This window comes from the organism of the source record quoted next, unplaced genomic scaffold, assembly GCF_019419815.1.
Source record: "Pyrus x bretschneideri cultivar Hongxiangsu unplaced genomic scaffold, Pyrus_bretschneideri_v1 Contig127, whole genome shotgun sequence".
Lineage (NCBI taxonomy): Eukaryota > Viridiplantae > Streptophyta > Magnoliopsida > Rosales > Rosaceae > Pyrus > Pyrus x bretschneideri.
The window spans coordinates 189,611-201,113 of NW_025999421.1; the positions used below are offsets into that span (position 1 = coordinate 189,611).

General features: G+C 36.6%; 1 protein-coding gene across 4 annotated transcripts; it reads left to right on the forward strand.

Moving 5' to 3' along the window:
• Positions 1-3,539: 3,539 nt before the first annotated feature.
• On the forward strand, positions 3,540-11,105 carry LOC103938108 (N-lysine methyltransferase SETD6). Of its 4 annotated transcripts, none has more exons than XM_009348112.3 (12): positions 3,540-3,677; positions 4,338-4,430; positions 4,909-5,037; positions 5,351-5,642; positions 5,784-5,899; positions 6,345-6,477; positions 7,571-7,647; positions 9,042-9,239; positions 9,656-9,845; positions 9,981-10,156; positions 10,392-10,492; positions 10,595-11,105. In XM_009348112.3, exons 1-12 carry the CDS (start codon positions 3,663-3,665, stop codon positions 10,728-10,730), a joined length of 1,656 nt encoding a protein of 551 aa, XP_009346387.2. In that variant the 5' UTR covers positions 3,540-3,662; the 3' UTR covers positions 10,731-11,105. The 4 variants fall into 4 exon arrangements, with proteins under 4 accessions (XP_009346387.2, XP_048434565.1, XP_048434564.1 ...); XM_048578607.1 differs by lacking the exon at positions 3,540-3,677 and adding an exon at positions 4,191-4,232; XM_048578608.1 differs by lacking the exon at positions 4,338-4,430 and having other exon boundaries at positions 3,559-3,677.
• Positions 11,106-11,503: the final 398 nt, after the last annotated feature.

Genomic DNA, 11,503 nt, shown 5'->3' on the forward strand with positions numbered 1-11,503 from the left:
ATTCACTATTTTAGTATTCTTGGTGCTATTTGTTATGTAAGGATAAGATGAAAAAAAAGAAGGATGAAGTTATGGAGAAATTCATCCAAGAAGCACCAGATGGTACTCCACAAGATTCTCTACAAGTTCCATTGGATGATGAGTTTGGCATCATGGCTGAGAACCTTGGGAGGAAGGGAAAATCTGTTAATGGTGTAGGCCTTTTTCCTCGTATGGATACATCTGATTATGTTTCTTCAATGCCTTCAAGTTTTGAGTTAATAGAGATGAAAGATCAAATAAAGCTTCTATCAACTAGTTTCATCAACTTGAAAAAAGAGAATAAAGAGTTGAAAAAGAAGAATGATATTCTCATATTACAAGTGAAAGCTCTTTTAGCAAAAAAGTGTCAAGGCATCAACAATTCTATAGGTACTGATGATGTTCTTTCAGATGTCAATGGTGCATATGCTGAAATGAAAGACCTTGGTACGGATGAAGACTAATTTATATTACAAAGTCTTTTATTGTTATCTAGTTTTAGTCATGCACATGGTAGAACTTTTTGGTTAGCTCCTTAGTGTGTTAGATTTCTCTTTTGTTAGCATCCCAACATGTATAAAGGAGTTGGTGCCCTTCATGATGAACTTACTATTATCTAGCTTTAGTCATGCACATGGTAGAACTTTTTTGGTTAGCTCCTCAGTGGATTTCTCTTTTGTTAGCATCCCAACATGTATAGAGGAGTTGGTGCCCTTCATGATGAACTGCCATTGAGCTGAGATGGGACACTAAGATCTAGAATTAGATTTTTTTGGGATTTTTATGTGAGTATATGAAATGTACTTGATGTATGTGCCTAAGTAGTTTATTAATGAAAATGCAATTAACCAAAGCATTACCTTATATTAGACATGAATTGTAATTCTATTTTATAAATAGGGAATTGTAATTTCAGATTATAAACAGGGAATATGTATTGGTCTATCACATATATTTCCAAAATAGGTATTTAATTTTGACATAAATGACCTAGGCTACGTCACAAATGGAAGAAAAATGTGACACTTTCAGCGTCACTTATCTATTTCATAAGTGACGAATTATATAGGTCACATAATTTACTCTTTTTTATAAACAATGAATTGTAATATCAGATTATAAACAGGGAATATGTATTGGTTTGTCACATATATTTCCAAAATAGATATTTTATTTTGACATAAGTGACCTAGGCTATGCCACAACGGAAGAAAAATGTGACTCTTTCAGCGTCACTTATCTATTTCATACGTGACGAATTATACAGGTCACATAATTTATTCTTTTTTATAAACAAGGAATGGTAATATTAGATTATAAATATGGAATTGTATTGGTTTGTCATATCTATTTCCAAAATAGATAGTTTATTTTGACATAAGTGAGCCAGGCTATGCCACAAATGGAAGAAAAATGTGATGCTTTCAGCGTCACTTATCTATTTCATACGTGATGAATTATGTAGGTCACATAATTTATTCTTTAGTGACGCCTTATTAGTCACAATCTCCTATTTCGTAAATTTAAACCAGTACTAAGTGACGAAAGCAGTGTCACATATACTAAACATATGTGGCGCTTTTAAAATTCGTCACTTATACTTTCCGTGACACGTCATAGGTGACGCTCGCAGTGACGCTGTAAAAGCGTCACATATTATCAAATATGACGCATTTTTATTTTCTGTGACGAATATTTTTCGTCACATAAGCCTTGTTTTCTTGTAGTGATAGCTTCTAGAAGGGGTGGATGCGGCACACTTTTAGGGATATGGCTTGGCTTCTAGAAACCTGATTTATAGGTATCCTAATGTCATTTAGATGTCCTCCTTGCAGCTGGAATTAAGATAGGAAAAGATTAGGATAGGATAAGATAAGATAAGGTTGGATAAGGTTTGGATAAGATAAGGTAATTTGGATAATGTTTCCTTCTTTATAGCTGATTCCTTATCTTCCAAGTCTTGAATTAATTCTTCCAGATGTTAAGCACATTCCTAGCTTCTATTGATCTTCAAAAACGTCCATCCACCTTACTCCATGCATGTGTTATCCATTCCAAGCACAAAAATGCTCCAAAATGCTCCCAATTGCACTTTCTTGCCACTTTTGCCATTTGAACCTACAAACACACGAAATGCTCCTATCAATTTACTAAAGTCCATTCCTTTTTGTTTTGGGCTTAGTTTGTGTTGTTTAAGTTTTTTGTGTCTCCTTGTAATGTTTAAAAAATTGTGAAATTGTGTGAAATATGATATATGTTTGTATCCTTGTAAGTAAAGCTTCCAAAATAATTACCAGGCACAAAAATAGAATGAAATAAGACCAAACCCAACCCTGGGCTAAATTTTATTTTTTAGGTTTTGTTCCCCCCTGTCACATCCCGGCCCAGGGCGGATCACTTCCAGGGCCCGACTCCACCACCGTAGCACGATATTGTCCGCTTTGGGCCCCGACCACGCTCTCACGGTTTTGTTTCTGGGAACTCACATGAGAACTTCCCGATGGGTCACCCATCCTGGGAATGCTCTCGTGTGCTACTCGCTTAACTTCGGAGTTCCCATGGAACCCGAAGCCAATGAGCTCCCAAAAAGCCTCGTGCTAGGTAGGGATGGGAATATACATTTAAGGATCACTCCCCTGGGCGATGTGGGATGTTACAATCCACCCCCTTAGGGGCCCGACGTCCTCGTCGGCACACACGCGGCCAGGGTTAGGCTCTGATACCAATTGTCACATCCCGGCCCGGGACGAATCACTTCTCGGGCCCGACTCCACCACCGTAGCACGATATTGTCCGCTTTGGGCCCCGACCACACCCTTACGGTTTTGTTTTTGGGAACTCACATGAGAACTTCCCGATGGGTCACCCATCCTGGGAATGTTCTCGTGCGCTATTCGCTTAACTTCGAAGTTCCCATGGAACCCAAAGCCAGTGAGCTTCCAAAAGGCCTCATGCTAGGTAGGGATGAGAATATACATTTAATGATCACTCCCCTGGGCGATGTGGGATGTTACCCCCCTAACCCAACCCAACCCAACTCATGTTAAATGTGTGGGCTAAAAGCTAAAAGTCAAACAAAAGCCAAATTCCTCCCAAGATTTAGCCCAAAAAAATGGTGTGGGCACCTCTAGCAGGACCCACCCACATGGGCATGTCTCTCAAGATTTATTGAATCCAACGGCTGAGATCGAATATAATCAAATCTAACATTAAAAAAAAAGATTTAATGACCCAAATTTAAATCCAACGGCTAAAATAATTAAAAAAATTATTTAACTCAAAATTCATCCAAATTTAGTGATTTTTCAATATTTATCAGAATTTAAATATTTTTAGGTTAAAATGTTCATAAAATTAAATTATTGTACATAATTTTTTTAAAAAAAATTACTTTAAAAGAAAAAATTAGCATAAATTTATTCTTTAATAATGTCAGCTTAAAAAATTTATATCAGAAGAGTTGGAGTAGAAAAATTATTTTTGAGCTAAAACCTAAATTTTCTGAATGGTGTAAATAAAACAGAAGAAGCGGAAGAATAATTTTCCATCTGGCACTTGCCGCCCAAACTCTCCCCTCTCCTTTCTTCTCTCTCGCTACTGTCACGGACGTACGGTCGACTTCTGCTTGAATTTGCACGTCAATGGCTGCCAGTAAAGTAAGCGTTTACTTTTTAATTACTATTTCGTTTCTTTAAATTCCTTCAACTTTACTGCTTTTTTGTTTCTTGAAATTTCACTTTCGTTGTTTGCATTCTGAACTTCAATTCTGTTGCTTCTGTCAATTTCTTTTTGGTTGCTCGGAATCTCTAACAACACCTGAAAACTTTCAGTCCTCATAAAATTCTATTCAATTTCAACCCCCTTTCTGTGAAATTCTTGAATTTGTTTTATTTTCTGACAATTTCCCAGCAACCAAACAGACACAAAACGCTGTGTAGGGTTTACGTTTTGATTTTAGATACACACAATTTGATATATTAAACTTGTAGCTCTGTTGGGTTTGCGTTCTTTACTGTTTTTTATTGGCGGGTTTCTCTTTTGTAGCTTTTGTTTACCGCAATTTATGTAAATTAAGTGAAAAATGTGCTTTGCTTCCAGTTTTGATTAAAACTAATCTGTCTTTTATCAAGATATTAAATTTAAAGGAACAAGGTGCGTGCATTTGATCATGGGTTTTTGGACGCATGTGTAAACAAGTGAAGCTTAATTGTGTATGCCTTCTCTTGTTCCTTTTTATGCATATGAGTGTTTGTTCGTGGGATTCTTTATGATCGAGAGGGATAAATGGTTTTTTATGCTTTATTTATTAATTGCAGCCGTCGTCATCTTTTGATTCCATGGCGTTGGATAAAGACTGCTCAATTGTCCTTGAGCTATCTGAAAGTGACCCTCTTTTTGATACAAAGAAGGTGAGGAAGCAACAAATATTTTTTATCTATAGGACTCATACCAAGTCTTAATGATCCTTAGTAATAGAAATGTTAGAATGAATGGTATGTACAGTGGAGAAACTGTCAAATGACCCTTTTCGTCAATGAGATTTTGTTACTCTTAGTCTTAAATGTAGGACGTATTTGTGAACCGTTGGAGGCACATTGTTAAATAAAGTAAGAAGTGCCAAACTAATCACTGTGTATTCTTCTATTTCAGATTCTTGGTTCACTTAGGCAGTTTATCTAAAATAAGAATAAAACTATGGAATAACAACCATCCGCACAGCCGTTTTACTATTTGTAAACTTTTCGTATATGTTACTATTCTCTTTCTTGTAGATAGTATTGTTCTTACATGTTAGTTAGCATCTGATGATTTGTATATGCTTTCGAATTAGCTGAGTTGTTTCTACCATCATTCTTATAACATTTGTTTTTTCTCATTTTCTGGCAGAAATTGCTACAAGATAAGGGATTTAATACAAGGCAACAAATCAATGTTAAGGGGTCTTCAAATCCTAATTGGCTCAGTACCACCGTGGAAGTAATGCTTCAGATAGCAACAATCATAAAATCAACTGAGGTAATCTGTCACTAAGCTCTTTAAATTAAATGATCGTCAACTTAAAGGATGCCCAAAGACGATTATGGGAATTTATTGTAGAACTAGAACAAAGCAAAATTCTTTTTACTTTGGGAAATATGAGGCATAGAAATTTGGTCCATTTTCATGCCTGAGGAATCCATCACAAGATCCTTCAACTCATAATTCCAATACCTCCTTGGACTGTTTATGCACACAAGGGGAGACAGGTGGCTTTTGAAATTAGAATTGCCTGATAATACTTTATGATTAGTAGACTAATGATGAAATAGTGGTCTTTAATGAGGTGCAGGCAGAGCTTTATTTTGGGCAAGATCAACCAATGGAATCATATGGTCCCAGGAATGAACTTGAGGCTCTCAATTTAATCCTTCAGCTTGTTGAAGCCTCATTCTTTGGTGCATGTCAAATGCAAAAGAATGTCCTGCAAGAACTACACAATGTAATTGTTGATATGATTTGTCAGTCTTCTGACAAGCACCGTCCAAAGACTACAATTGTAGAAGGCTACAACTCTGATAAAGAAAAGCAATTGTTACAATGGGGTGAAAACAATGGCATCAAAACAAGGTTGCAGATAGTTTGTAAGTCTTAACTTTTCACTGTATGATTGCTGCTGTTGTAACTTTTTATTCTTTCACTCTTTTGAAGGGGGTTTTCCTGCACAAGAGAAGTGAACTAGTCTTGAATATATGATGTCTTTTTTGCTTCCCTCGTCATAATAGATGTTGAAGGGGCTGGCAGAGGAACCATAGCTAAGGAGGATCTGAAAGTCGGTGATACTGCTCTGGAGATCCCAACATCTTTAATAATCTCCCAGGAGCTTGTGCAAGCTGATATGGTATGTTTTAACGCTTGAGAAACCTTTTTAATAATTTTGACTTGTCTATAATTATTACTTTTGTGTTTAGTTAAGAGGCTTTTAGAAGTATATTAGAGTTAGGGGAGATAGAAAAACTAAAGTGAACCTACTTTATCTCAGTTGTGATCCCGCTTTACACGTTATGTAAGCATAAGTAAGCTTCTCTCTATAGTGGCTTATCTGAATCCTATCCCCTGTATACAACATGTTTATTTTTAGATTTCTATCTAGACTAGTCTGATGATGCTCTCTCTCTCACTTGTATATCTTGATATATAAGCATCTTTTACTGATGCAACTGTACTATTTCCCTTGTTCTTTCTGAGGTGGTATACTGATGCTCAGAGCTAGAGGGGGATTATTAATTGCATAGTTTATGAACAGAAAAGTGGTCCAATATATTACCTTTTTCTTTTAACTGCAGTATCATGTATTAGAGAAGTTTGAAGGCATTACCCCTGAGACGATGTTGTTGTTGTGGAGCATGAAGGAGAGGCACAATTGTAATTCAAAATACAAGATGTACTTTGACACACTTCCTGAAGAATATCATACTGGTACTTTGACTACTTGTGACATTGTTTTCCTATTATATCTATTTTGTAACTTTGTGCAACTACAAAGTTCCGCTTATATGAAATTCTATTTTGGCTTTTATCACTAATTTTTTTTTTTAAATTTAATATTATTTTCGGTGGATAATGAGGTCAAACGTGGAACTTATCCTCTATGTTTTCAAGCAAGTTGTTTATGTGTAAGATCCTCAGTGTTAGTATTTCTGGTAAATGATAATTTCAGATAACATACATGTAACTTAAAAAGGATAACTACCTACTAGCCAAGAAGCTGTGTTCCATTACTTGCCATTCTACGGGATTGAAAAAATTATTATTAATACCTTTTAACTTAATTCTAGCTAGGAATAATTGTGATTTTTTCTTTTTTTTTTTTATAATGAATGGAAGTTGAATAATTAATGTTGTTTTACCTTATTTCAATATAAAACTAATTTTTTTTGGTTAAAATTTCATACAAAACTATGATTTTCTCTATGGTAGCTTTTTCATGTTTTATTGTTCATTTGGGAATGATGCTATCTAGAAATGCTGGAAGAATTAGGCAAATGTGTTTATCAAGCATGAGACCAAACCATTGGGAAAGTTTGTGGTTGTGCTATCTGATATGTCTGTTTTTTTTTTTTTTTTTTTTTTTCTCTTTTTTCTGCTAATTGTAATGCAAAGACACAGGTTTTGTCCTGTGGTTTTTGCCTGTTGTAAAGGATAGTAAAATCTTGACCGTCTGCAATTTAGTCAGAATAAGCCTCAGGGGACAATCATGCCCTTTGCAATGGACTTATTGCTACATAGATTTGTACATGAGGAAAAAAAGGGGCCATAAAAAAGATGTTTAATAAAACTCCAAATTTCTGGTCATCACTTAGTTGCATCTTGAAAACTATCAACTCAGATGGACATGCTAAGATAAAGAATAAGATGAAGTTATTTGGTATTAGATCATAAATTAATTATGCATATTTGGTGTATTGGAGGGGGACTATTAATTTGTTAAGTCTGATATGATTACAATGATTTGTTTGTTTTAATTTATCTTTTCGTTTATTTCTAAATCATTCTTCCCTATATGCTGCAGGGTTGAGTTTTGGAGTCAAGGCGATGATGGCTTTGGGTGGAACCATGCTGTTGGATGAGATAACAGAAGCAAAAGAGGTTATTAGACTTTTTAGTATATTGTTATTAGAATATCTTGTTTGACATTCATGATCTCTTTCGTTCAGTTATAGATAAAAAAAATTGTCAATATTGTTACATGATTCATGCATTCAAGAATGGGTGTCCAGGGTGACAATGATATTAGAGCAACTCCACCAGTGGTTGAAAGGCAAGGGCAAGGGCAAGTATTTTGTCCTTTAAACACAAAACCACCTCCAGCAGGCCAAAATTCAGAGGGAAATTGGTGGCCCACGCCAAGCCCGCCCATCTGCCCTTGCAACTGCAGCATGGCCTTGTGCCAGCAGCCCAGGGGGCAAGCTGACCTTAGCATGACGTTGAGTTGGTGGAACTGGATGCGATCGGACCACGGGTGCGCATTCTCAGGCTCGAGCAGGTGCTTGATCTTGCCATTGTAGACGTCCACTGCTAGGACCTTGTGCAGCATCTCTGACATCAGCTTCTCGCAGAGGTTGGACCCAGTGAACCCTCCGGCTCCGATCATGCATATCGTCGGGTTGCCGTATAGAAGAAGAAGAGAGTGAGTTTGGGTGGTGGGAGGAGAGGAAGAGTGGATTGTGGGAGGAGGAGGAGAGTTTGGGTGGTGGGAGGCGGAGGGAGAGTTTGGGTGGTGGGAGCCTGGGAGGTGAGGAAATTGGGTGGGTAAGGTGAGAAGAAGAAGAAGAAGAAGAGGGCTTTGTGGGTTTGGTGAGGAAATTGGTGGGTTCGGTAAAGAAGAAGATTGGGCTTCGTGAGTTCGGTGAGAGAGTTTCTTGGGTTGGAGAAGAAGGAGAAGAAAACACTTAAAAAAAATGTAAAAAACCTTTTAAAAAAAATTATTTTTGTGAATGGTAATCACCCTCGCCCTTGCCCTTGCCCTTCCCAAACGGGTGGAGTTGCACAAAGGCAACTACTGGTCAAAGTGAATAGTAAGGGCAATTGCTCTTACCCAATAACAAATCTGCAGTGACACGACCTAATTGCTCTTACCCTGACTTTACCACAAGTAAATGGGGCCTCTGATGGTCTGGGCTGAAGTATTTGTTCTAGTTAGGGGTGCAGAACATGGAGATGGCCAAATCATGTGTAGGGAGAAACCTTGGGAGGGTTCTTTAAAGACAGGAAGCATTGCTTTATTGAGCACCCAGTCAATACCTTTCCAGCTACTATTGAAATATTTGATCTCTCATTTTTGTATACTGAAGAATGGAATGCTGTATCTGTATCCCTTTTGTTCTTTTTATTTTTCCTTCTCTGTGTTTCTGATAGGGTTTCGTGATAGATAACTTTCTCATACCATATAGACTTTATTTAAAGGAAAAGCCTGCGACTATTTAAAACTTATGCATCTGAATCTCTGTTTCTTTTTTTTTTGTTTTTTGTTTTGGTCACAGCATTTGCATGCTGAATATGATAAGCTCTTCCCTGCACTGTGCAACGAGCATCCTGATATCTTTCCACCGGAGCTTTACAAATGGGAGCAATTCTTGTGGGCATGCGAACTGTGGTACTCAAATAGCATGAAAATCAAGTTTCCTGATGGAAAGCTAAGAACATGCTTGATTCCAGTTGCTGGCTTTCTGAACCATTCAGTATGTTACCCTTTCCTTTTACGCCCACCTTTTATGTCTTGATTTTTTATATAAACTAAAAGGCTAAAATGTAGTTGCATTCACCGCTGGGAAACCTAAATTTTAAGGTATATGAAGTCGGAAACTGAATACTATTGGTTGATATCCTTGGCAAGAATTGCTACCAGCCACTGATCACAACCATCTGGCTGCAATACTTTTGTGAATTGGTTGCCACATTCCTAGACAGATTGTTTATTTATTAAAAACTTAAACGTCTCCAGGAATTAATGACCTTGTGTTATCTACTTTAGTGATAATCATATTTGGTTTTAATTGAAAAGTGTTCGTAATGAATGCCATTTAACAAATGTTTTGAGTTGGTTCTATCATCATGGTATCCCAAGGTCATGCTTTTGTTTTATTCCTTATCGCAGCTATACCCACATATAGTGAACTATGGCAGAATAGATGCTTCAGGAAATACCTTGAAATTCTGTCTATCAAGATCATGCAGTGCAGGACAAGAATGCTGTCTTAGTTATGGAGATTTCTCCAGTTCTCATCTAGTTACCTTCTACGGCTTTATACCACAAGGAGAGAACCCACGCGATGTCATTCTACTAGGTAAGTTTTATTATTCTATAATGTTCCAGTCGTTAATACTTTTTATAATTTATTGTCGAAAGGCCATTGCATTATTGTTGAATAATGTCTGAGTACTGGCGCTCTTAGATTTATTTAGTACTTGTTCTCATGCAGATTTTGGTTCTGCCCAAGATGAATTTACTGATGGCACCATATCCAACTGGTCCACTCACATGGTGCGGGGTACTTGGTTCTCAAAGAATCGCGATATTTTCTACTATGGCCTGCCCTCCCCATTGTTGGACTTCCTAAGGAGGGCTCATAGTCCCGTGCCGCATACTAAGGCCCTTGTAATTTTCTATGCTATTATTCATCTTACAATGATTGGCATGATCTTCATTTTTTTCAGTAGGAAATGGCTTTGTTATTGTTGTGTATGATCTTCGTCCTTCATCTTTTCATTTGGGTTTGCATTTTCTTTTTTATCTGGGCAGGCTTAGTTTAAAATTACTTTCATGCTTGCCGTTTATGTTGATTCAGTGTTCTCATATATGAACTTCTGACATTTATTTTGTTATTTTACAGCTGCTGGAAAATTTGAAGATTGAAATTGAAATTCTTGAAAATCTGCTCTCTATCTGTAATGATATGATGGATGAACTTGGTGATCCCGACCTTGATGACAGGTGAACAAGTCTCCTACCATTTATTAACATAATCTTGGGCGACAACAGAAATTTCGTTTGCTAAAACGAGGATGCATCTTGTATTTTCCTTTTTTGTGGCAGAAAAAGCACTAATTGGGATGTAAAGCTGGCAGTGGAGTTCAAGGATATACAGAGAGGTATCGTCTCTTCAGTTTTAACTTCGTGCTACTGTGGCCTCAAACAGGTGAAACACGAATTGTCTGAAATGGACGGCTGACGGAATTGTCTGAAATTGGTGAAAGACGAGAGGGTCGAACCAAATGTAAGTTACAAAAGAAGAAAAGCATTTTAGTAAGTGAGTTGAAACAAAAGTCCGTCTCCCCTCCCTCCAACCAGTCACCTTATAGGAGTGATTGGGATAATCTTCATTGATCTAATTGTTTTACATATCTTTCGATTCTGTAATCTATTAACTTTTTTTATTTTTGTTAAAACGATAGATTTTATTTGATTAGATGTTAGATTAGGAGTCAACGGGGTTCGAACCCACACCAAGATGCAAGGGCACAACTCTTTTTCACCGATGTGGTAAAGTGCCACTTGCAATCTAATAACATTTGACCATGGTCATATATTTATAAATAATTGATGATGCAGGTCATGCTAATAATCTACTTAAATAATATAATTAAAAAAAAACGAAGAAGGAAAATTGCTCAAGAAAAATTCATGTGACTATATTAAGGGAGATGGAAATTCGAGATTTCAGGTGCTCTAATAATGCAAGCAAAATGCATGCTAAGTTGATAACATCACTTTCGCTCAACGTTCTATACTAGGATGGAAATTCGAGACTTCAGGTGCAAATATAAATGTTTTTAACTATTCAAGCTACAAATTTTTTGTTGGAAAACATCATTAACTAATGAAATGAAACAAGGTTAGCAACCATAATTGATTTGCTATATTATTATAAAGCCATATTTTATAATGTTATAACTAAAGAAATGTTAAGGAAACTCTTTCAAAGTGGAACTCTCTATGGACTTT